Genomic DNA, 27,447 nt, shown 5'->3' with positions numbered 1-27,447 from the left:
ATTCTTCTAAGGGAGATCCGAATCTGCGGCTGCTGGTTGCGCCCCATTTACCGGGAGATGCGCACGCAGCCCCGAACGTCGGCCACGTCGGAGAAGTGACAGAGGGAGATGGGTGAGTGAGGGGAAAGGGAGGGTAGAGGAGGGCACGGGGGTAGGGGTAGGGGTAGGGGCAGGGGCGGGTGCGGGGCAGAAGGGCGTGGGGAGGGAGGGTAAAGATTTGAGGCAGGGGAGTGTGAAGTTGGGGAAGGTGAGGTAATTTGAGGGGTGGCTAATGGAGAGATTGGGGAGATGCTCTGTTTGGGTAAACTGAGCCAGTAAGGGGCAGTGGCGTGGAGGAGATGATTAAAATAGTTGAGAGTATAATGACGTGGGGGAGATAGATGGGGAGGAACAGCCGGTATTGTGAATAATAGGGAGCAATACTCACAAAATGCTGGAGGAACTCAGCAGGTCAGGCCAGCATCTACGGATAGGAATACAGAGTCGACATTTTTGAGTCATGATGAAGGGTCTCGGCTCTAAACATAGAAAATAGGTGCAGGAATAGGCCATTCGGCCCTTCGAGCCTGCACCGCCGTTCAGTATGATCATGGCTGATCATCCAACTCAGAACCCTGTACCAGCCTTCCCTCCATACCCCCTGATCCCTTTAGCCACAAGGGCCATATCTAACTCCCTCTTAAATATCGCCAATGAATTGGCCTCAATTGTTTCCTGTGGCAGAGAATTCCGCAGGTTCACCACTCGCTGTGTGAAGAAGTTTTTCCTCATCTTGGTCCTAAAAGTCTTCCCCTTTATCCTCAAACTGTGACCCCTCGTTCTGGACTTCCCCAACATCGGGAACAATCTTCCTGCATCTAGCCTGTCCAATCCCTTTAGAATTTTATATGTTTCAATCAGATCCCCCCTCAATCTTCTAAATTCCAGAGAGTATAAGCCTAGTCAATCCAGTCTTTCATCATATGAAAGTCCTGCCTTATTCAGAGAGTGGTTGGTGTATGGAATGCACTGCCTGAGTCAGTGGTGGAGGCAGATGCACTTGTGAAGTTTAAGAGACGACTGGACAGGTATATGGAGGAATTTAACGTGGGGGGTTATATGGGAGGCAGGATTTGAGGGTCGGCACAACTTTGTGGGCCGAAGGGCCTGAAATGTGCTGTACTATTCTATGTTCTATATATACTTTATCCCAGGAATCAATCTGGTGAACCTTTTTTGTACTCCCTCTATGGCAAGAATGTCTTTCCTCAGACTAGGGGACCAAAACTGCACACAATACTCCAGGTGTGGTCTCACCAAGACCTTGTACAACTGCAGTAGTACCTCCCTGTTCCTGTACTTGAATCCTCTTGATATGAATGCCAGCATACCATTTGCCTTTTTCACCGCCTGCTGTACCTGCATGCCCACTTTCAATGACTGGTGTACAATGACACCTAGGTCTCATTGCACCTCCCCTTTTCCTAATCAGCCACAATTCAGATAATAATCTGTTTTCCTGTTCTTGCCACGAAAGTGGATAACCTCACAGTTATCCACATTAAATTGCATCTGCCATGAATTTGCCCACTAACCTAACCTATCCAAGTCACCCAGCATCCTCTTAGCATCCTCCTCACAGCTAACACTGCCACCCAGCTTCGTGTCATCCGCAAACTTGGAGATGGTGCATTTAATTCCCTTGTCTAAGTCATTAATATATATTGTAAACAACTGTGGTCCCAACACTGAGCCTTGCGGTACCCCACTAGTCACTGGCTGCCATTCTGAAAAGGTCCCGTTTATGCCCACTCTTTGCTTCCTGTCTGCCAACCAATTCTCTATCCACATCAATACCTTACCCCCAATACCGTGTGCTTTAAGTTTGCACACTAATCTCCTGTGTGGGATCTTGTCAAAAGCCTTTTGAAAATCCAAATATACCACATCCACTGGTTCTCCCCTATCCACTCTGCTAGTTACATCCTCAAAAAATTCTATGAGATTCGTCAGACATGATTTTCATCGACTGTTTATTCATTTCCATAGATGCTGCCTGACCTGCTGAGTTCCTTCAGCATTTTGTGTGTGTGTGTGTGTGTGTGTGTGTGTGTGTGTTGCTCTGGATTTCCAGCATCTGCAGAACCAAATGTGTATGTGAATCATAGGGAGAATTTGTGACTATAATGTTGGCAATGCAGGGCCCAGGACAGGTCATCTGATATGTTATTGCTCAGGAGTTTAAAGCTGCTCACTATCTCTACCACCAATCCTCCGATGTAGACTGGCTTGTTTTCACCCTCCTTTCCTTTCCTTGGCTTTTACTTGTATCTTTCAAAAGTATGAGTTTTCATTTTCTAATTGGTTTACAATTTATAACTACGCTGCAGATAGTCAGCTCCCAATCCCTTATTCCTATAAACATGTATTACAACCAGGAAATTTTGATCAATTTAACTGGGAAATTTTATTTGTGAATCACATGCTCCTTTTTTCCCCACAGTGGAGCCCCCCCCCAAAAAAACAGGGAAGTTGTAAAGCAGGATGAGCTAAAAATTCAAAAACTGAAATGTCAGCAGTTCTAAACTATCTGTTCCCCATTGTTCAGTACTTAGTTGAACCATCTCTTGCAGCTGTTACAACCATTATTCTTTTTGGCTAAGTCTGTATTAGCTTTGCACTGTGTGATGGAGTAAGATTTGGCCATTCCTTCTTGTAAAATTGCTCAAGTTGTGTCAGGTTAGTTGGGATGTAGCAGTGGACAGCAATCTGGAGTTGTTGCCAGGGATATTCATTCCGGTTAAGGTCAAGACTCTGGGCCAGTCAAGGACATCTCCACGGTTCCACTAGCATTAATGTCCTTAATGTCTAAAAGACAAACTTCCTGCCCAGTTTAGGTTTTCTGGCAGGTTTTTATCCAGGAAATTTCTGTATTCAACAGCATTCATCTTCCAATCAATTCTGACCAGATTTTCAGTCCCTGCTGCTGAACAGCGTCCCTGTGGCATGATCGCAGCGGGCCAGGCAGCAACTTTGATGTGTGTTGTTTGAATTTCCAGCATCTGCAGAATTCCTGTTGCCCGTGGCATGATGTTATCTCCACCGTACTTTACAGTAGGGACAGTGTTACCGGGCTCATGCACAGTGTTAGATTTGCACCACATGTACTGCTTAGTGTTCCTTGAGGTTGTTTTAGTCTGGGATGGTAATGGAGACAAGCTCCCACTACTTATTAAATGTTCCCAATGGTGAGTGCCTCAAATGGCCTCTGACAACCAAGTCCAGCCCTGTGGCCTACACGTGTGGCTCAGCTACTAAGCCTGGCAGAACCGTTTCTACTGACAGGAGAAGGGGCAAAGGTGGGTTACTGGCACCTTCAAACCGATCGCTTTGGACAGATAGGGCTCATCAGCTGTGGTTGGCAATTCATCTAGGAGGCCAACTCTGATCTCAGACTTGCGTGGCTTTGGGAGTAAACACGAGGGAAAAATCCAGAGCTGGAGTCCCTACATTGAGTTTAATGTTGACTGGCAACTCCTGCGACGCTGCTGGTGGCAAACTGTATCAGTTTCTGCTGTTCCTTTGGGTTCATCAGTTGCATGGAGAGGGGGAGCTTGCTACATGGGCAACAGCCTGCTCTCTATATCGTATTACCCAGGCTTGTGTATCTAGACAGCTCGGACGCAACATCCATGGTCTACTCTGACTGACAGAGGCCTCAGAGACTGCTTAGTGTTGAGGCCAAAAAGTTTCACCTCAGTCTCATCTGACCATAAGACCTTCTTCCATCTTTACAGTATTTTCTAAGTAATGGTTTGCAAAGTCTTTATGGGCAAAGATATGTTTTTTGGCCAGGGCTTCTTCCTTGCCACTCTTCCATAAATACCCATTTTTGTGCAAGGATTGTGGAGCCATGAACTTCATCTCCAGTTGTAGCCACTGACCGGCAGCTCACTCAGCGTGGCTTGGTGTCACACTGGCCTCTCTTACAAAAATGCCATTCTCTGGCGACTGAGTTTACAGGTGCGACCTGGTCTCAGCTGTGGTTTCATATTTTTCCCACTTTTTCACAATGGACTGCACCGAGGTCCAAGGTAGGTTCAGTGCCCTTGAGCTGGTCTTGTATCCTTCCCCCAAACGTGTGCTCTATTATCATTTCCCTGACTTGTCTGGAATGCTCTTTTGTCTTCATTTTGGTTTGGTCTGTTGATAATCTACCATACTGTTGGACCTTACAGAGGGAGGGGATGTTTATTCCAGTGATCCTCTACATCAACAAATTGGGTGAGTTGGTAAGGTAATAGACAGTATTGCAGCTGAGGGAAGTTAGTGTAGTCGTTACAAAGGGGATGAATACTTTTTCAACCTCACAGTTTTGGTTTTAAATTTTTAGTAAATTGTTGACAGGTTTTGGAATTTCAAGATTCAAAAAACTTTATTGTCATTCTAACTGTACTGCAGGGCAGAATGAGACAGCGTTTCTCAGGGGCAGTGCAATCATAACATAACAAACGCAACACTAAATAATAAACATAACAATAAATAGTAAAACACAACAGCCACATGTCAGTTAAAATCAGTTATAAGTGTCCAGTGCAAGTTAAAAGTGTCCAAAGCAGAGTCAGGTGGAGCAGCTATTTAGCAGTCTGACTGCCTGTGGGAGGAAGCTGTTTAGTAGCCTTGTGGTTTTAGTTTTGATGCTCCTGTAACGTTTGCCTGATGGCAGAAGAACAAACAATTCATAGAGAGGGTGTGAGGGGTTTTTAATGATGTACCGGGTCTTCTGGAGGCATCGACTCTGAAAGAGGTCTTGGACAGAAGGTAGGGAGACCCCAATAACCTTCTCTGCCCCCCTAACCACCCTCTGCAAGGCTTTTTTGTCGACAGCACTGCAGCTGGAGTACCAGGTTGTGATGCAAAAGGTCAGCACACTCTCAACCACGCCTCTGTAGAATGTAGTTAAGATGTTAGTGGGGAGTGATGCTTGTTTAAGCTTCCTCAGAAAGTGCAATCTCTGCTGGCCCCGTTTCACAATCCCAGTGGTGTTCCTGGACCAGGTGAGATTGTCCGAGATCTGCACCCCAAGGAACTTGATGTTTTCCACTCTCTCCACTGTGGAGCCGCTGATGCTGAGGGGTGTGTGCTCAGGCTGAGACCATCTGAAATCGACGATCATCTCCTTGGTTTTGGTGACATTAAGCATCAAGTTGTTATCCCTGCACCAGCTCTCTAGGTGTTTGACCTCCTCCCTGTACATAGTTTCATCATTTTTGCTGATGAGCCCCACCACTGTGGTATCATCTGCAAATTTAATGATCAGGTTCTCCTTAAATCTGGCTGCACAGTCATGTGTCAGCAGTGTAAACAGCAATGGGCTAAGCACACAGCCTTGTGGAGATCCAGTGCTCAGTGTGATGGAGTCAGAGATGTTCCTGTCAATATGGACTGACTGTGGTCTCTCTGTCAAGAAATCCAGAATCCAGCGACACATGGCAGTGCTAAGGCCAAGCAGCGACAGTTTCTCCACTAGTCTCTGTGGGATGATGGTATTGAACGCTGAACTGAATCAATGTACAGGATTCTGGCATAAGTGTCTTTGTTGTCCAAGTGAGAGAGAACTGTGTGCAGTGTGGTGGCTATTGCATCCTCCGTAGAGCGATTTGGACGATAAGCAAACTGTAGAGGATCCAGTGATGAGGGGAGGCTGGCTGTGATATGAGGCTTGACAAGCTGTTCAAAACATTTCATCACTATGGGGGTCAGGGCAACGGGACGGTAATTATTCAGACAGGCTACAACTGATTTCTTTGCTACAGGGATGACTGGAGGTTTTGAAGCATCTGGGGACAATAGCTTGACGAAGGGAGATGTTGAAAATGTCTGTCAGGACATCTGCTAATACATCAGCACATTCCTTGAGCACACGTCCAGGGATGTTGTCGGGACCTCCTGCTTTTCGTGGGTTGACCCTGGCAAGGGTCCTCGCATGTTTGCTCTGGATCAATGATTAGAGCTGGCTGGTCAGATGGTAAAAAGGGAGTTCAAAGTAAATTTTATTATCAAAGTACATATCTGTCACCGTATACAGATTCATTTTCCTGCAGTCATACTCAGCAAGTCTGTAGCATAGTAACTATAACAGGATTAATGAAAGATCAACCAGAGTGCAGAAGACAACAAACTGGCATAATGTAAATATAGATAAATAGCAATGAATAACGAAAGCATGGACTTAGTGAGGTTATTGATTGTTGGAACATTTCAATGGATGGGCAAGTGAGTGTAGTTAACTCCATTGTTCAACAGCCTGATAGTAGATTTGCTCAAAGAAATCCTACTTCAATATATTTTAAATTTTAAAAGTGAGACAGTAACATGTGAAAATAGTTGTGGGGGCTGAATAATTTTTCAAGGCACTGTATTCTGTTAAAAGATGTCATGTAGAGAAACTTGGATGGAGAATGTTAGTCCTGACGAAGGGTCTTGGTCTGAAACGTCGACTGTACCTCTTCCTAGAGATGCTGCCTGGCCTGCTGCGTTCACCAGCAAGTTTGTTGCTGGAGAATGTTTTTGCTATTTTCTGTTCGTGCATTGAGTCAGAAGCAGGCCCTTCACCCCATTTGCTCCTTGCTGACTGAAATTCAAATCAAAACTAGTCCCATTTGTCCATGTTCTTCTAAACCTTTCCTATCCATAGATCTGTGCAAGTGATTTTTAAATGTTGTTAACGTGCCTGTCTCTCACAAAATGCTGGAGAAACTCAGCAGGTCAGGCAGCATCCATGGAGCGGATTAAACAGTTAATGATTCAGGCGGAATCCTCCCAATGGGGGTAGTCATGATCTGTTCTGAGCCTTGCACTCCTGATAAAGGGTGTTGGCCTGAATCATCTACTGTTCATTCCTCTCCATCGATGCAACCTGACCTGCTGAGTTTTTCCAGCATCTGTAGGATCCCTTGTGTTAATGTACCTGCCTCAAACACCTCTGGCAACTCATTCCACTCTCCGAGTAGAAACAAGATACCACCCTCAGGTTTGTATTAAATCTCTGCTCTACCTATTCTCCTTGTTTTATGCTCCACAATAAGATTACTGTCATTCTCCTGCACTTTAATGAAGAACTCCTACCCTGATCAATCTCTCTCTGTTAACTCTGCCCCTCAAGTCCTGGCAACATCCATATATGTCCTTTGCACGCGCACACACTTTCCAATTTGACATTCTTCCTATAGCAGGGTGACTTGTATACACAATATGCCAGGTGCCATTTCATCAACGTCTTGTTCAACATAACACCCTGACTCCTTTACTTAGTGCCCCGATGAAAGCCAGTGTTCCATAATCTCCCTCACCACCTGGTCTGCAGTAGCCAGAGAGAAATGTAGGATTGAAGAAATTGCAATGCACCTTCAGCATCTGGTGATTCGTGCCTGAAATGTTTTCACGTTGCTCCTTCGGAGTTAGATTGTGGGCAATGCAAAGATTGCCGGAGGGGCAGGTAGTGTTGAGGATGCAGGGGGTCTGCAGAAAGACTTGGGTAGATTGGGAGAATGGATAAAGAAGTGGCATATAGATTATAGAGTAGGGAAGTGTATGGTCATGCACTTTGATAGAAAGAATAAAGCATAGACTGTTTTCTAAATGGGAAGAAAATTCAGAAATCAGAGGTGCAAAGGGACTTGGGAATCCTTATACCCAGCACCATACAGGTTAACGAAGGCTGAGTCAGTGGTGAGGAAAACAAATGCAATGTTAGCATTCATTTCAAGAGGACTAGAATATAAAAGCAAGGATGTGATACTGAGGCTTTATAAGGTACTGGCTGGAGTGGTGTGAACAGTTTTGGAACCCTTCTCAAAGTTCAAAGTAAACTTTATTTATCAACATGCATGCATGTCACCATATACAACCCTGAGATTCATTTTCTTGTGAGCATTCTGGATAACTCTATAGAATAATACCCATAACAAATCAATGAAAGACCACCCAGCTAGACTGTTCAGCCAGAGAGCAGAAGACAACAAACTGTTTAAATACAAAAAGAAGAAATAATAAGTAAATAAGCAATAAATATCGAAGATAGGATACGAGTCCTTAAAGTGAGTCCATTGGTTGTGGGAACATTTCAATGATGGGGCAATTGAAGTTAACCCCTTTGGTTCAAGAGCCTGATGGTTGAGGGGTAGTAATTTCCAGAACCTGGTGGTGTGAGTCCTGAGGCTCCTGTACCTTCTTCCTGGTGGCAGCAGCGAGAAGAGGACATGTCCTGAGCGTTGGGGGTCCCTGATGATGGATGCTGCTTTCCTGTGACAGTGTTTCATGTAGATGTGCTCAGTGGTTAAGAGGGCTTTGCCCATAATGGTCTGGACTGTATCCACTACTTTTTGTAGGATTTTCTATACAAGGGCATTGGTGTTTCCATACCTAGCTGTGATGCAGCCAGTGAATATACTCTCCACTACACATCCATAGAAGTTTGTCAAAGTTAGAAACATAGAAAACCTACAGCACAATACAGGCCCTTCAGCCCACAAAGCTGTGCCGAACATGTCCTTACCTTAGAACTACTTAGGCTTACCCATAGCCCTCTATTTTTCTAAGCTCCATGTGCCCATCCGGGAGTCTCTTAAAAGACCCCATCGTATCTGCCTCCACCACCACCGCTGGCAGCCCATTCCATGCACTCACCACTCTGCGTTTAAAAAAAAAATGTACCCCTGATGTCTTCTCTGTACCTTCTTCCAAGCACCTTAAAACTATGCCCTCTCGTGCTAGTCATTTCAGCCCTGGGGAAAAAACCTCTGACTATCCACACGATCAATGCCTCTCATTATCTTGTACACCTCTATCAGGTCACCTCTCATCCTCCGTCACTCCAAGGAGAAAAGGCTGAGTTCACTCAATCTATTCTAATAAGGCATGCTCCCCAATCCAGGCAACGTCCTTGTAAATCTCCCCTGCACCCTTTCTATGGTTTCCACATCCTTCCTGTGGTGAGGCAACCAGAATTGAGTACAGTACTCCGAGTGGGGTCTGACCAGGGTCCTATATTGCTGCAACGTTACCCCTCTGCTCTTAAACTCAATCCCACGATTGATGAAGGCCAATGCACCGTATGCTTTCTTAACTACGGAGTCAACCTGCGTACCAGCTTTGAGTGTCCCATGGACTCGGACCCCAAGATCCCTCTGATCCTTCACACTGCCAAGAGTCTTGCCATTAATGCTATAGTCTGCCATCATATTTGGCCTACCAAAATGAACCACCTCACACTTATCTGGGTTGAATTCCATCTGCCACTTCTCAGCCCAGTTGTGCATCCTATCTGTGTCCTGCTGTAACCTCTGACAGCCCTCCACATTATCCACAACACCCCCAACGTTTGTGTCATTAGCAAAGTTACTAACCCATCCCTCCACTTCCTCGTCCAGGTCATTTATATAAATCACAAAGAGTAGGGGTCCCAGCACAGATCCCTGAGGCAGACCACTGGTCACCAACCTCCATGCAGAATATGACCCGTCTACAACCACTCTGCCTTCTGTGGGCAAGCCAGTTCTGGATCCACAAAGCAATTTCCCCTTTGACCCCATGCCTCCTTACTTTCTCAATAAACGTTGCATGGGGTACCTTATCAAATGCCTTGCTAAAATCCATATACACTATATCTAGGGCTCTACCTTCATCAATGTGTTTAGTCACATCCTCAAAAAATTCAATCAGGCAAGTTTTAGATGTCATGCCAAATCTCTACAAACACCTAAGGAAGTAGAGGTGATGCCGTATTTTCTTCATATCGCACTTGCGTGCTGGACCCAGGACAGGTCCCCCTAAGTAATAACACTCAAGAATTTAAAGATATAAACGCTTTCTACCTCTGATCTTCCAATGAGTACTGGCTCATGGACCTCTGGTTCCTTCCTTTCTGAAGTATATAATCAGCTCCATGGCGTAAGAGGCTGTTGTGACACCACTCAGCCAGATTTTCAATCTCCCTTCTATATGCTGACTCATCACTACCTTTGATTCAGCCTTCAACAGTGGTGTCGTCGGCAAGGTTGAATATCTAAAAAAAAGCTGTGTTGGCATTGGACAGGGTCCATTGGATGTTCAGTGAACGATTCTGGGAATGAAAGAGTTAGTGTATGAGGAGCATTTGATGGCTCCAGCTTAGAAGAATGAGAGGAAGCTCAGTGAAACCTAGCAAATATTGAAAGATCTAGATAGAGTAGATGTGGAGAGGATGTTTCCTTTATGGGGGAATCTAGGACCAGAAGGCGCAGCCTCAGCATAGTGTGAAGTCCCTTTAGGACTGAGATGAGGAATTACTTTTAGGCAGAGGGTAGTGAATCTGTAGAATTCATTGTCACAGACTACTGTGGAGACCAAGTTATTGGGTATATTTAAAGTGGAGGTTGATAGGTTTTTGATTAGTCAGTGTGTCAAAGGTTATGGGGAGAAGGCAGGAGAATGGGGTTGAGTGGATAATAAATCAGCCATGATGGAATAGCAGAGCAGACTCAAGGAGCTGAATGGCTTAATTCTGCTCCCATGCCTTATGGTCTACTACTGTTCAAACTTGGGGTGCTGACGGTTCCGTGAATTACCAGTCACCTTGGTAAAACTTAAACCATAAACAGCACAAATGCTTTGTGAAACATAAGAGTAGGTTTAAGTTTTGTAATGAAGCAGTCATCATTCGCTAAGGTTGGGTTCAAATCCTGAATTGAACTGGTCATGTTTGTTTTGCTGGGGGACTGAGTGGCCTCATTCAGAACCGTATAGTTCAATGGTGCACCTGGAGTATTGATCAAAGTGCTGATCACATCCTATTTTCAAGATTCAAGATTGTTTAATGTAATTTCCAATACACAAGTGTAAAGAGATTGAAATAATTGTTATTTCAGATCTGATGCAACACAAAAAACATACAATGGTTTAAAGGGCACAATAATTATGAATGAGTAAGGTACCTTGTATCCGTAGATTGATCGTATGTCCAGAAAGTGACGCTAGGCACAGGACTGTCTACGTTTGGTGACTCTGACAGGAAAAGATAAAACTTATGACAACCTTCTACACTATCCACAACACCATCAACCTTCATTTAATCTACAAATTTACTAATCCACCCATCCACGTTATTTATAAAAATCACAAAGACCAAAGTCTCCCGGAAGAATACTCTCTGCCTACATGCACACTCTGTTTTCTGTGAGCAAGCTAGTTCTGTATCCACACACAAACGAGAAAATCTGCAGATGCTGGAAATCCAAGCAACACACACAAAAAGCTGGAGGAACTAGGCAGGCCAGGCAGGTTCTGCTGAAGGGTCTCAGCCCGAAATGCCAACAGTACTCTTTTTCATTGATGCTGCCTAGCCTACTAAGTTCCTCCAGCATTTTATTTGTGTTCTCTGTATCCACACAGCCATGTTTTCCTGGATCCCATACCACCTGACTTTCTGAATGAGCCTACCTTGTCAAATGCCTTACTAAAATCATATATGCAACCTTTACTGATCTACCAAAATAAAGTACTTAATTGGATATTAGTCCCCCTCCAGTTCAGGTGCAAACTGTCCCTTCTATATAGGTCCCGCCTTCCCTGGAAGAGAGCTCAATGATCCAAAGACCTTATGCCCTCCCTCCTACACCAACTCCTTAGCCATTTATTAAACTGTATAATCTTCCTAGTTCTGGTCTCACTAGCACATGGCATGGGTAGCAATTCTGAGATCACAACCTTGGAGGTCCTTCCCTTTAACTTAACACCTAACTCCCTGAACTCCTTATGGACCACGACATCTGGCTGTTCATCTGCTCACTTAAGAATGTTGAGAACTCGATCCGAGATATCCCAGACCCTGGCACCCGGGAGGGAACATACCAATCCGGGAGTCTCGTTCTTGCCCACAGAACCTCCTGTCCGTTCACCTAACGAATCCCCTATCACCACAGCGTGCCTCTTCTTCCTCTATCTCTATCATCCCCTCAGCCTCTGGAGTTCCAGCTCCTTAACGCAGATTATTACAAGCTGCAGCTGGATGCACTTCTCTCAGTTGTTGTGGTCAGGGACACTGGGGGTCTCCCTGCTTCCCACAACCCACAAGAGGAGTTTTCAACTATTCTGCCTGGCATCTCTACTGTCCTAGCTGAGCAGATATGAAGAAGAGAAGGAAAAACAACTTGAGCTTTTCTTTCCATTGCTTTCTCTAATTGAAGCTGGAAGAGTTAGAGCCTCAGGGTCACCACTCTGACTCTGTCCACTCAGATGATGGCCACTGCACTCGCCCCTCTTTTCCTTTAATCTGCTATTGCGAATCTAATCAATCCCAAACGCTGAATGGTCGCTGGTCAAAGCTGTGTTTTGCTGTAGTGACCTGCTGCTGCCTTTTGTACTCGGGCAATGGATCTAATTAAAGTCTGCTCTCAAAAAACTTCCGGTCCAGATTGGCCGCTGGCCAAAGCTCATTTAAATTAAAGGAATGGCAGAGGCCAATGCAGTTTGGCACCAGTGCATGGCAGGGATTGCCAGTCAACGTAGGACTGCCTTAGGGGCTCCAGCTCTGGATTTTTCCCTCCCGGTTTACTCCCCAGCCTTCCCCTTGAGTAGGTACAGCTGCAAGGCAGCAGAGGTTTGTAATCAGAGTTTTCCTTCTCCTAGATTTGTTGTCAACCACGGCTGACGAGCCCCATCTGCCCAAAGTGACTGGTTTTAAGGCACCAGTAATGGCCTTTGCCCATCCTCCTGTCAGTCAGGACCATTTCACCGGGCTTAGCTAAGCCACATGTGAAGTGGCCACCCATTTTAATTTCACTTTCCATTCCCATTCCGAGACCTCCATCCGTGGCCTCCTCCACTATCGTGATGAGGCCACACTTAGGTTGGAGGAACAACACCTTGTACTCCATTTGGGTAGCCTCCAACCTGATGGCATAAACATTGATTTCTCAAACTTTCGATAATACCTTCTCCATTTCCCATCCTTCCCCCCCCCCCATGCCATCTCACCAATCAACTTCACAGCTCTTTACTTCATCCCTCCCCCTCCAGGTTTCAACTATCACATGGTGGTTCTCTTTCCCCTCCCCCTCCCCCCACCTTTTAAATCTATTCCTCAGCTTTTTTTCTCCAGTCCTGACAAAGGGTCTCGGCCTGAAACGTCGACTGTACTTTTTTCCATAGATACTGCCTGGCTGCTTGGATTTCCTGCATCCGCAGACTTTCTCTTGTTTGTGAAGTCCAGGAGCTGGACTTGGTTGTCAGAGGCTATTTGAGTCGCATGCCATTGGGAGCATTTAATAGGTATTGGAAGCTTGTCCCCGCTACCTCCCCAGCTATAACAAACTTAAGGACTATGTCTGCATGCTTTTGTGCTTTGAGTTGCTGCCACGTGTTTGGCTGATCGTACATTTGCATTGATAAGCAGGTGTCCCTAATAAAGTGGCCACTGACTATAGATGGAGTTGTAAATTAAGGGGAAACTAAAATGGGTCTGAAGGTTGTGGTACAGTGACCTAGTTACAGAAATTAGCTTTCTATTTTAAACATGTCATTCTGTGATTCACTGTAGGTGGGTGGTTTTCCACCATGTTTTCCGGCCTGTTTGGGTCGCGGGAAATGAGAATATTGATCTTGGGTCTCGATGGAGCAGGCAAGACCACGATACTCTACAAGCTGCAGGTGGGGGAAGTTGTCACCACCATTCCCAGTAAGTGTTGTTCTGCCACTTGCTTGTACTATGACTGTTAACTGTTAGAAACCTGCTTTGTGCAGAGTCACAACACACAAAAGGGCTGGAGGAATCATTAAGGACATGCTCTCTTCTCTTTGCTACCATCAATGAGGAGGTACAGGAGCCTGAAGGCACACACTCAAACATTCCAGGAATAGCTTCTTCCCTTCCACCATCAGATTTCTGAGTGGAGAACAAACCCAGGAACACTCTTTCATTCTCTCTTTTTGCACTAAATTTAAATTTTACATGGATTCCTTTCTGTAATTTTTAGTTTTTATATTTTGCAATGGGCTGCTGTAAAAGAGCAAATTTCACCACACATACCAGTGACACTAAACCTGATTGAAGTTCAAAGTATATTTATCATCAAATACATATATATCACCATATGCAAGCCTGAGATTCATTTTCTTGCAGTCATTCACAGTAAGTACGAGAAACACAATGCAATCAATGGAAAAACCACATCCAACAGAGCAGACCGAAGGGGGAGGGGGGGAACCCAGCAACAAACTGTAAATACAAAAAGAAAGAGGGAAAGTAAGAAATAATAAATAAACAATAAGTAACAAGAAAATGTGATGAAGATTCCTTGAAAGTGAGTCCATTTCAGTTAGCACATATCAGTGTTGGGGTGAGTGAAGTTATCTCCTCTGGTTCAAGAGCCTGATGATTGAGGGGTAATAACTGTTCCTGAACCTGGTGTTGCGGGTCCTGGGGCTCCTGTACCTTCCTGATGGCAGCAGTGAGAAGAAAGCATGTCTCTAAGGAACTCAGCGGGTCAGGCTGCACCAATGGAGGAAATGAAGAGCGGACATTTCAGGTTGAGACTCCTGCTAAAGGGTCTTGACCCAATATGTCGGTTTTGAAACCTAAAGCGTCTGTAATCATCAATGGTTTTTGTTCTAAATGTTCCTGCATTATGTTCATTATATCAGCAAAGCTCATTTCAGCTGGTTTGGTTGAAGTAGTTAAGCAAACTATGCTTTTCCACTCATTATACTTGATTTTATCAGCTATTTCATTTGCTTCAAAATACTGCTCAATTTGTTCAATATACATCATCCTGTTTTCTGTTATGCAGTTGAAGACTTCTATCCCTCTGATGTAGCCAGCCATTTCTGCTTTTTTTAAAAATTATTATCACCTGGTACACTGTGTTGCTCGCTAATTTCAATCTATTTTTCTGTCTTTTTGTTTTAAACTTGAGCATCCCTCTCTCCACTTCCAAAGAAAAACGTTTTGCGCTTCAACAGGGAGGTGGTCATCTTGAAACCTCCTCATTGCCACAGTTATGTTTTGTAACTCCAATTTGAAAACAATAGATAACAAATATCAAATTAAAGAAAACTGGTTTCGATGGAACAAAGGTACAGTGATATTGGATTCCTCCTGTACCAAATATAGTGGCCACGGAGTGTATGATTTTGGTCTTCTGCTGCTGTAGCCCATCCACTTCAAGGTTTGAAGTGTTGCCTGTTCAGAGATGCTCTTCCGCACACCAGTGGTGTAGCACACGGTTATCTGAGGTACTGCCGCCTTCCTGTTACTATCGACTTCCTGTGAAGATGGCGCTACTGAGCGTGCTCGACAGCTTTTGGTAGTCAAAAAGATGTGAAATCTGACTAAAAGCATCACTAAAAATAGCTTTTCCATAGTAAATTGTGTTAAATTATGGCAAACAGTGAAGGGGCAAGTGATGAGGTGAATTTGTGGGATGAGCTGAGTTTGTGGGGTGTTGCAGATGGAGTTCCGATACCCATACAACTGGCTCGGGTGTGAGGTTGGATTGCTTTGGGCACCGAAAGAAGTCGGAGCCTGGGCAAAGAAGTTCCGATGCTCGTACAACTGGCTCAGGTGTGGGATTGAATGGCTTGGGGTGCTGAGCTGATCTGAAGAGCTTGAGAGCGGCTTCGGGCTGGGAGGCGAAATCTGGACCCGGAGCTTGTTGCTGGGCAGTGTGGTCTAGGCCCGGGATCTTTCGCAGTAGCAGTGCCTGGGTCCTAGTGTGAGGTATGATTCGCTGTTCTGCCGTTGGGTCAATTCAAACGCCGGCCCAGAAAAGACAGGGTGTTGGTCAGGATGAGAGCAGATTTCACTCGTTCTCTGCGATGAGCATCTCCATGTGCTGAGGCTATGAAGACTGCCCTGAATGCTGTGCTCCAGTATTCTGATCGGAGGACTTGGTTTTGGTTCGGAATTCTTGGGAGATTATTTTCTTTCTCTTGCATATTGTGTTGTTTTTTTATTCTTTTTTTTCTCTCTTTAATTGGGTTCTTTTGGGTTTCTTGCTTTGTGGCCACCTGTGAGCAAGCAGATCTCAAGGTGGTATAATTTAAATATTCTTTGATATTAACCTTGATTCTGTCAGCGTAAACCAGTTTGTCATTCTCCTCTGACCTCTCTCATTAACAATGTGTTTTTGCCTATAAAACTACCGCTTGCTAGATTTTTTTTTTGTTTTTCGCACCATGGTCTGTAAACTCTCGAGATTGCTGTGCATGAAAATCCCAGGAGATCTGCAGTTTCTGAGATACTGAAGCACCACCTCCCTCCCCCCCCCCCACCCCCATTCTGGCACAAACAATCAATCCAAAGTCAACGTCATTTAGAACACATTTCTTCCCCATTCTGATAGTTGTTCTGAATAACTGAATTTTTTGACCACACCTGCATGGTTTTATGCATTGAATTGCTGCCACATGATTGACTGATTAGATACTTGCATTAACAAAGAGGTGTACCTAATAAAGTGGTTACTGAGTCTATAGTGAAATTGCTGATGAACTGATAGAGGGTCTTAGCCTAAAATGTTGACTTTTTTTTCTTTTCCATCAGTGCTGCCTGAACTGCTGTGTTTTGTGTCTTGAAACTGCTTTGTTTTTTATCCCCCACCGTGAATCTTCGAGGAATCTGTCTGTTTATACATTAAATATGAAATGGAATGTTTTTTTGTAGCTATTGGCTTCAACGTTGAAACAGTGACTTACAAGAACCTAAAGTTTCAAGTGTGGGATTTGGGTGGACAGACCAGTATACGGTATGGAAATATTCCCTGTTCTATATTACTGACCGTTCTGTAACTTGCTTTCTCTAAGACAAGAGCTTTGGACTGTGATTATCAGATGGATATTTTTCTTGGCAATGTGTATGTTTTCTCAGGTCACTACACGGTGAATGCTTGGACAGCAGGGTAGAGTAGCGGTTAGCAAAATCACTGTACAACACCAGCTATCAGTGATTGGGGTTCAAATCCTGCCAGTGTCTTCAAGGAGTTTGTACATTCTCCCCACGACTGCGTGCTCCGGTGTCCTCCCACATTCCAATGACATGCAGGTTAGAGTTAGTGATTGTGGGCATACTTTGTTGACGTGGTAGCACCTGCAGGCTGCTCCCAGCACATCAGAAGCAAAGACGCATTCCACTATATGTTTCAACGTACATGTGACAAATACAGTTAGTCATTCATCTATAATTAAGCTCTAATCCTGCTTTTAGCTCTACCCTCTCTAACCGCACCACCAAATTCACTGCGTGAGTTTTGCTTTTTCAAGGGGAGTGAGCTTCCCAGGCAGAATCAGCATTTAATTACCCCTCCCTAGGTTAGAGAATCATGGTCTGATCAGGGACAGTTAGCATGGCTTTGTGAAGGGCAGATCGTATCTAACAAGCCTGATAGAGTTCTTTGAGGAGGTGACCAGGCGTATAGATGAGGGTAGTGCAGTGGATGTAATCTATATGGATCTTAGTAAGGCATTTGACAAGGTTCCACACGGTAGGCTTATTCAGAAAGTCAGAAGGCATGGGATCCAGGGAAGTTTGGCCAAGTGGATTCAGAATTGGCTTGCCTGCAGAAGGCAGAGGGTCGTGGTGGGGGGAGTACATTCGGATTGGAGGATTGTGACTAGTGGTGTCTCACAAGGATTGGTTCTGGGACCTCTACTTTTCGTGATTTTTATTAACGACCTGGATGTGGGGGTAGAAGGGTGGGTTGGCAAGTTTGCTGATGACACAAAGGTTGGTGGTGTTGTAGATAGTGTAGAGGATTGTCGAAGATTGCAGAGAGACATTGATAGGTTGCAGAAGTGGGCTGAGAAGTGGCAGATGGAGTTCAGCCTGGAGAAGTGTGAGGTGGTACACCTTGGAAGGACAAACTCCAAGGCAGAGTACAAAGTAATTGGCAGGATACTTGGTAGCATGGAGGAGCAGAAGGATCTGGGGGTACATGTCCACAGATCCCTGAAAGTTGCCTCACAGGTAGATAGGGTAGTTAAGAAAGCTTATGGGGTGTTAGCTTTCATAAGTCGAGGGATAGAGTTTAAGAGTCGCGAGGTAATGATGCAGCTCTATAAAACTCTGGTTAGGCCACACTTGGAGTACTGTGTCCAGTTCTGGTCGCCTCACTATAGGAAGGATGTGGAAGCATTGGAAAGGGTACAGAGGAGATTTACCAGGATGCTGCCTGGTTTACAGAGTATGCATTATGATCAGAGATTAAGGGAGCTTAGGCTTTACTCTTTGGAGAGGAGGATGAGAGGAGACATGATAGAGGTATACAAGATAATAAGAGGAATAGATAGAGTGGATAGCCAGCGCCTCTTCCCCAGGACACCACTGCTCAATACAAGGGGACATGGCTTTAAGGTAAGGGGTGGGAAGTTCAAGGGGCATATTAGAGGAAGGTTTTTTACTCAGAGAGTGGTTGGTGCGTGGAATGCACTGCCTGAGTCAGTGGTGGAGGCAGATACACTAGTGAAATTTAAGAGAGTACTAGACAGGTATATGGAGGAATTTAAGGTGGGGGGTTATATGGGAGGCAGGATTTGAGGGTCGGCACAACAATGTGGGCCAAAGGGCCTGTACTGTGCTGTACTAGTTTATGTTCTATGTTCTAGGTGTCTTTGAGAAGGTGTTAGTGAGCTGCCTTTGTGAGCCACTGCAGATTTTGTGTGGGTAAACTCACAGTGCATTAGGGAGGGAGTTATTTTATTCTATTTATTGAGATACAGCTCAAAACGTGCCCTTCTGTCCTAATGAGCTGCACAGCCCAGCAACTAAAACACCAGCCTCATCACAGGAAAATTTACAATGACCAATTAACCTACTAACCGCTGTGTCTTTGGATTGTGGGAGGAACCCGGAGCACCCGGAGGAAACTCGCGCAGTCACAGGAAGGGCGTCAGAACTCCAGCACCCTGAGCTGTAATAGTGTTGTGCTAACCGCTCTGCTAATCCAGCAGTTTAGTTTCCTAGTGTTAAATGGATTGAATCAAAATCATTGTATTGAGTACAGGAGTTGGGATGTTATGTTGAAGTTGTATAAGATGTTGGTGAGGCCTAATTTGGAGAAGTGTGTGCAGTTGAGGAAAAGTGTCAATGATTTGGAAGTACATTTAGTAGGAGTTTCACTTTGAGAGGACAGACCCAGGCTAGGACTTGCATGGTGGGCAGTAGAACAGAGGGATCTGGGAGTACAGATCCATAATTCCTTGAAAGTAGTATCCAAGGTAGACGGGGTTGTAAAGGGAGCTTTTGGCACGTTGACTTTCATAAATCAAAGTACTGAGTGCAGGAGTTGGGATGTCATGGTAGGGTTGTATAAGACGTTGGTGAGGTCTAATTTGGAGTATTATGTGTAGTTCAGGAAAGGTGTCATAAGGTTGAATGGGGGGGGGAGATAGAGGGTTACGGTCCATGTGCATGTCAATGGGAGGAGGCAGAATAATAATTTGGCATGGACTAGATGGGCTGGAGGGCCTGTTCTGCATTGTAGTACTCTGACTCTATGAAAGTGTGCACAGAAAATTTAGAAGTATTTTGTGGTGACTTGCAGACCTGAGTTATAGAGACATAGAAACGTAGAAAACCTACAGCACAATTCAGGCCCTTTGGCCCACAAAGCTCTGCCGAACATGTCCTTAACTTAGAAATTACCTAGGGTTACCCATAGCCCTCTATTTTTCTAAGCTCCATGTACCTATCCAGGAGTCTTTTAAAAGATTCATTCGTCTCCACCTCCACCACCATTGCCAGCAGCCCATTCCACACACTCACCACTCTCTGCTTAAAAAAAAACTTGCCCCTGACATCTCCTCTGTACCTACTTCCAAGCACCTTAAAACTATGCCCTCTCGTGCTAGCCATTTCAGCCCTGGGAAGAAGCCTCTGACTACCCACATGATCAATGCCTCTTATCATCTTATACACCTCTATCAGGTCACCTGTCATCCTCCGTCGCTCCAAGGAGAAAAGGCGAAAGGTTACTCTGGTTATAGGGAAAGGTTAGGACTTTATTCCCTGGAGCTTAAGGGAATGAAAGGAAATTAGTTAGAGGTATACATCATTGAGGGGTAAAGATTCGTTAAAGCAACTTGCACAAGTGCAAGTATGCTTTTCTTTCCACCCACTGAGGTTGGGTGAGAGTAGAACTAGTTTAAGGGTGAAAGGTGAAATATTTAAGAGGAACTTTTTCACTCGGAGGGTGGTGAGAGTGTAGAAGAAGTTGCCAGCAGAATTGTGGGTGCTTGTTTGATTGCAGCATTTAAGAGAAGTTGGGGTAAGTACAGAGATGGGAGGGGTATGGAGAGCTATGGTCCAAGGGACAAAGCAGGATGAAACTTCAGTGTTGACTAGATGGGCCAAAGGGCCTCTCTCCTGTAGTGGACTTTGGCTGTTGTTGCTTGTCCCCTCTGCTAGTCCGTCTACCTTACCCTCCCCAACCCCTCCCTTTCTCACTGTGCCTGCATGTGCAATGAATATAATTAATTCTAGTCTATGTTACATCAGAAAGCTGATGTCATTTTCAGAGTGTGTTGTGAAGAAAAGTTTCTTTTCCTAGGCCCTACTGGCGTTGTTACTACTCCAACACTGACGCAGTGATCTACGTCGTCGACAGTTGTGATAAGGAAAGGATGGGGATCTCAAAGTCAGAACTTGTTGCTATGCTGGAGGTAAGGGCTGGGTACTTTGCCTTGTGGGTGGTTGAATTTAATCATTTGGCAGGACACTCAGTACCTCCTGTACTGCTGAGTGTGTGTATGTATGTAGTCTTCCGCTGCTGTAGCCCAAGGTTCGATGTGTTGTACGTTCAGCAATGCTCTTCTGCAAACCACTGTTGTAACGTGTGGTTATCTGAGTTACTGTCAGCTTCCTGCAGGCTGAACCAGTCTGGTGATTCTCCTCTGGTCTCTGTCATTAACAAGGCATTTTCAGCCACAGATGCTGCTCACTGGATGCTTTTTGTTTCACACTATTCTCTGTAAACTCTGGAGACAAGTTGCAAAACACAGTACGTAACACATACAGCACACCACACAGTAGTGGCTTACACAACACTGTTATACTTTAGGCCATCAGAGTTCGGAATTCAGAACTCAATCCCAGTGTCCTCTGTAAAAGTTCATACACCCTCCCGTGGAGTACGTGGGTTTCCTCCCACAGTCCAAAGACATTCCAGTTAGTAGGTTGATTGGTCATTGTAAATTTTCCTGTGATTAGGCTAGGGTTAAATCAGTGGATTGCTGGGCGGTGTGGCTCGAAAGGCTGGAAGAGCCTGTTCCATGCTGTATCTCTAAATGAAATAATATTAATACAATAATATTAAAAACATATTCTGTAAATGACATAAAGGACTTGTATGACATATTAACTATTACTGCTACTGTTACCATCATAGATGAGGACTAGAATAGAAAAGCAAGGATATGATGCTGAGGCTTTATGTTCAGACCTCACATGGAGTATTGTGAGCAGTTTTGGGGCCCTTTATCTAAGACAGTGGAAAAGGTTCACAATGATTCTGGGAATGAAAGGGTTAACGTACGAGCGGTGTTTGATGGCTCTGGGCCTGATCGCTAGAGTTTAGAAGAATGGAGTGGGGGGATCTCATTGAAACATTGAATATTGAAAGGCTTAGATAGAACGGATGTGGAGATGACGTTACCTGTAGCGGGTGAGTGTAGCCCCTAAGGGGCACAGCCTCAGAATAGAGGGATGTCCATTTAGAAGAGAGATGAGAAGGAATTACTTTTGCCAGAAGGAAGTGAATATGTGGAAATAATTGCCACAGATGACAGTGGAGGCTAAGTGGGGGCTTGATAGGTTCTTGATAAGTCGGGGCATCAAAGGATACCGGGAGAAGCTAGGAGAATGGGGTTGAGAGAAGTGATAAATCAGCCATGTCTGAATGGGAGAGAATGGCCTCATTCTGCTCCTTACACACAGGTATAGTGAGATACAGGGAGCATGCAGCAGCATCACAGGCATGTCAGTACAGACAATATTTAACTGGTGTATTATATACCCTTAATGCAGAGCTTGAATCTTTCTGCTATTGATATTTATTTAACATTTGAACCATCTCACTCTGTTTTGATTTACATGTGACAAATAAAGCTGATCTCATACTCCTTACAAATAGCAGCGGGAATTGAACCCCAATTACTGGCACTGTGAAACATTGTACAAGCCGCTGTGCTACCATGCTGCTGCAAGATCTAAGGTCTGGTACTTTGGAATGCAAGCTCTGAAATATCTTGCTTTAGTTTGCTATCCCGGAATAAAAATCTGGCATTGTTTTTCCCCTACAGCCATTAAGTAGAGATGTTTAACCACTGTTTTACTGCTTCTTTACAGGAGGAAGAGTTGAAAAAGGCTGTCCTAGTCGTCTTTGCAAACAAGCAGGACATGGAACAAGCAATGACCCCCACAGAAGTGGCCAATGCACTTGGCCTACCAGCCTTGAAAGATCGGAAATGGCAGATATTCAAGACCTCTGCAACCAAAGATATTGGTTTGACTGAGGCTATGGACTGGTAATTAATTTTGTGCAACTAATAGTGGTAACCTTTATTTTGTTAGGTAGCATTAACTCAGGATATATAGAACAGTATAGCACAGTACAAACCGTGTGGCCCAGAATTGTGCTTAATATCATCGGCATATGTCATGAAATTTATTATGTAACAACAGTTCTGGGAACAAAGGGGTTAATGAGAAGCGCCTGATGGTTCTGGACCTGTACTTGCTGAAGTTTAGAGGAATAAGGCAGATCTCACTGAAACGTATCAAATATTGAGAGGCCTGTATAGAGTGGATGTGCAGAGGATGTTTCCTAAAGTGGGAGAGTCTAGGACTAGAGGGCACAGCCTCAGAATAGAGGGAGTCTGTCTAGAGATGAGAAGGAATTACTTTAGCCAGAAGGTGATGAATCTATGGAATTCATTGCCACAGACAGCAGTAATAAAACCTCCTATGACTTTGAAAGACTCACCAGTCCTGTCTTGGAGGTGAATTGTGAAGCTAGTGAGCAGTATTGCCGTCTGGAATACATTAAAAAAAAGACCCTGTAAATTACAATAACAATTTTTGCACTGCTTATTTTACCTTAACTATTTAATAGTTTCATATATAACTTTGTTTTTTTTTATATTTATCATTGTATTAATGCCATAAATTTAACAAATTTCATGACGTATGCCAGTGATATTAAACCAGATTCTGAAATGCATATATATTTATAATTTAATTAAATAAGTAGTGCAAAAGCAGAGCAAAACTAAAAGTGAGTTAGTGTACACGGGTTCAATGTCCATTCAGAAATCTGATGGCAGAGGGGAAGAAGCTGTTCCTGAGACATTGAGTATGTGTCTTCAGGCTCCTGTACCACCTACTTGATGGTAGTGATGAGAAGAGGGCCTGTCCTGGGCGGTGGGGGTCCTTAATGACAGATGCTGCCTTTTAGAGTCGTCGGCTTTTGAAGTTGTCCTCAGTGCTGGGGAGGCAAATACCCATGATGGAGCTGGCTGAGTTTACTTACTTCTGCAGCTTCTTTCCAGTCCTATGCAGTGACCCCAGAAGGTTGTGCTGATCTTTTAATCTACTCCAAAATCAATCTAACCCTTCCCTCCCATGTAGCCCTCCGTTTTTCTATTATTTATGTGTCTACCTAAGTGTCTCTTAAATGTATCACTGTGGGAGTGGGGAGGAAGGATCTATTCTGATATCCACCCTGTACCTTCCTCCAATCACCTTAAAATGGTATTAGCCATTTCCGCCCTGGGAAGAAGTCTCTCGCTGTCACTCCACTCTATCTATGCCTCTTATCATCTTCTACACCTCTGTCAAGTCACCTCTCTTCTTCCTCTGCTCCAAATAGTTAGTGTTATCGATAAGTTTTGAATCTTAGGAATTCCCTCTTAGAGGGTGATGTTGCTCAGTTTATTGAGTATGTTCATTAAACTCTTGGACATCAAAGGAAGGCAATTCAAAATTGTTTACTGTCATTTCCTGTGCATATATAACTATTTGCCCATAGCTGGGGATCTGGTTCATGAGCACCAGAACATGTCCACACACTGGTGGGCCTGCGTGCCACGTTTGCAGGGGCCAGAATTCCCCTTTGTCCAGCCTGAGTCCGAAAGGAGTGCAGTTTCTGTGTGTCGCCAGTGAGGAGGCACTAACTGAGGCTTGTTGTTGGAGAGGTTTCGTTCTGGCAGACTGCTAGTCCCGCGGCGGAAGCTGAAAGTGAGAGCGACAAGCACTACCCACTACACTACCACACTAGACAGGTCACAACAACCATTTCCACATGTAGATCGATTGATTGTCCATAAAGTGACGCTAGGCGTGGGTGTATAAGGTGCCTAACAGGAAATGGTGAAGTAGTGGTGGTTGGGGGTGTGGAGGGGTGGGTTAGTGGGTCGTGGTGTTGACCAACCTTACTGCTTGGGGACAGTAACTGTTTTGAGTCTGGTGGTCCTGCCATGGAAGCCACATAACCTCCTCCTGGGTGGGAGTGGGACAAATGGTCCATGAACAGAATAAGTGGGATCCTTCATGATGTTACTAGCTCTTTTCTGGTACCTTTCTGTATACATGAAGTGGTATTGGGGCACCAGATGGATAATAGAGCAGTCTCAGACTCAATGGCTTACTTCTCTTGTCTGTAGTTGATGGATCTGGGTGTGTAATTAGACCAGAGCTGGCAGACAGGTTCAGTACCCGCGTCTACCTACTTTGTCAGACCTCCAGTCTGTATTAATGATGTCACATCTTGGAAGGTCAAGCTTGAAGGCAGAATACAGCGGTAATAGCAGGATTCCTGTTAGTGTGGAGGAACAGAGAGATCTTGGGGTCCATCTCTATAGAGCCCTCAAAATTACTGCACAGGTTGATAGGCTTGTTAAGAAGCATATGGTGTGTTGGTCTTCATTAGTTAGAGGATTGTAACTTTTGATCTCTTGGACAATTTCTCCCATCCACTACATAATTTTCTGGTTGGGCACAGGAGTACATTCAGCCAGAGACTCATTCCACCAAGATGCAACACTGAGTGTCATAGGAAGTCATTCCTGCCTGTGGCCATCAAACTTTACAACTCCTCCCTGGGAGGGTCAGACACCCTGAGCCAATAGGCTGGTCCTGGACTTATTTCCTGGCATAATTTACATGTTACTATTTAATTATTTATGGTTTTATCACTATTTAATTATTTAAGGTGCAGCTGTAACGAAAACCAATTTCCCTCAGGATCAATAAAGTATGACTATGACTATGATTGAATTCAAGAGCAGTGAGGTAACGTTACAACGCTATAATACTCTGGTTAGACCACATTTGAAATATTGTGCTCAGTTGATCACCTCATAGGAAGGATGTGGAAGCTTTAGAGAGGTTGCAAAGGACATTTACCAGGATGCAACCTTGTCTCGGCAGCATGTCTTAGAAGGATAGGTTGAGCGAGCTAGGGCTTTTCTGTCTGGAGTGAAGGAGGTGAGAGATGACAAGATGATCTGAGTGGACAGCCAGAGACATTTTCCCAGAACAGAAATGGCTGACGAGCGGTATAATATTAAGGTGATTGAAGTAAAGTATCTTCCAAGGTAACTGCAATCTTGTCGTGCTTTGGAGGCTTGCATGCCTCAATATCCCGGAGAGCTCATGCTGGCTGGAGTCTTGGTAGAGCACCCATGCCAAACAGAACAGGCTAAGATGGTCCTCTGGTCCTCCAGGTTCAGGGGTTCATCTCAGGGCTAACAATCCTGACTGGTAGAAACAAAACTGTTATGGAAGCAGCAGTAAAGAATCCTTCTAGATCTGAGTGTGACAGTATTCCTGAGTCTCCACCCAGGACTTGCATGATTGACAGAGGTAAAAACAGGGTAAAGGCTACTGACACGATGAGGGAGCCCTGAATGCTACCAACGGCATAATGGGCAGTAAGCGAGTTTGAGGAAAGTATAGGGGGGATGTCTTTACACACAGAGTGCTGGGTACATGGGCTGAAGGGCCTGTACTGTGCTGTGATATTCTGTGTTCTATCTTTCGCTCCCATTTGTAACCCCAGCGGTATTTGCACTACAACCACTAGCTTTGTGGATGCAGGCTCATAGCACAATCACAGACAAGAGCTATGAGTGGCAGCTCATTTGCAATCTGTTATGGTGAATTAAATTGGATTTTTTTCCCTCTTTTTCAGGTTGGTGGAAGCACTGAAATGTAGACAGTGAAAACGGTCATTGGTTCATTTTGATCCGTCACAAGAGATTGCAACAGTCTTGATTTTTACCCCTACATCTCGAAGTCTTTTAATATGTATAAGGACTACATATTCCATTTACTCTTGTCTTTGTTTTTGACTTAATGTTATATTTATGTGGGGTTTTCATCGCTTGGGATTCACTTTAATGTTTAATTGGTCTCTTAGGGAAAGGGTTGAGGATTTCTGCACAAGGAAAGGGAAGTGTTAAACTTTTGTTTAAATCAGCTCCTGGTTTGCGATTTAATGGAACATTAATACACTAATAAAACATTCCTTCCTTTGGTGATATCTTCTGCAACAACCTAACAACTGAAGATTATTTATCTGAACAGCCCCTGTGCTGGTTTTATTCTCATAAATCCGCAAGTTCTGTGAAGATGTAAAGTTTTTTTTGAAAAACAGAATAAAAACTAAAAACTATTCAGAAAAGTCCACAGAACTGAATAACATAGAATCAGATTTAATATCACTGTCATATCTTGTGAAATTTGTTTTGTGACAGCAGTATATAATGAAATATAAATTGCAATAAGAAATGTATATAAAAGATAAGTAGTGCAAAAAAAAATTTTAAAAACAGTAAGGTAGTGTACATGGGTTCATTATGCATTCAGAAATCTGATGCCGTTGAGGAAGAAGCTGTACTTAAAACGTTGAGTGTGAGGTTTCAGGGTCCTTGATGGTAGCAATGAAAAGGGGGCACGGCCTGGGTGATGGGGGTCCTTACTGATAGATGCCCATTTCTTGAGGCATTGCCTTTTGAAGATGCCCTTGATGCTGGGGAGGCTAGTGCCTATGCTGGAGCTGGCAGAGTTTACAACTTTCTGCAGCTTTTTCTGATCCTGTGTACTGGCCCCTCCATAACAGATGCTAATGCAACCAGTTAGAATGCTCTCCACAGTACTTTGGAGAAATTTGCGAGAGTCTATGGTGACATACCAAGTCTCCTATATAACCTCTGATGTGCCACCTTTGTAATTGCATCAATACGTTTGGCCCAGGATAAACCCTCAGAGATGTTGACTTGAAATTGCTCACTCTTTCCACTGCTGATCCCTTGATGAGGACTGAATTGAATGGACTTTTTTTCTTACATCTTTCACATACATGAGGAATAAAATCTTTGTTACATCTCTATCTAAATGTGCAATGTGCAATCACAGTAATTTAAAATAATTTATAATAA

At 44.2% G+C, this 27,447-nt stretch overlaps 1 protein-coding gene across 1 annotated transcript; it reads left to right on the top strand.

Moving 5' to 3' along the window:
* On the top strand, positions 1-27,447 carry arl1 (ADP-ribosylation factor-like 1). Its single transcript, XM_063057622.1, has 6 exons — positions 1-112; positions 13,556-13,693; positions 16,679-16,760; positions 20,559-20,670; positions 22,355-22,533; positions 26,199-27,447. The coding sequence occupies exons 1-6, from the start codon at positions 109-111 to the stop codon at positions 26,227-26,229; spliced, it is 546 nt and encodes a 181-aa protein (XP_062913692.1). The 5' UTR covers positions 1-108; the 3' UTR covers positions 26,230-27,447.

This window comes from Mobula hypostoma, chromosome 9 (assembly GCF_963921235.1).
Source record: "Mobula hypostoma chromosome 9, sMobHyp1.1, whole genome shotgun sequence".
In the NCBI taxonomy this organism is placed as follows: domain Eukaryota; kingdom Metazoa; phylum Chordata; class Chondrichthyes; order Myliobatiformes; family Myliobatidae; genus Mobula; species Mobula hypostoma.
This window is presented reverse-complemented; position numbering and strand designations above follow the sequence as displayed.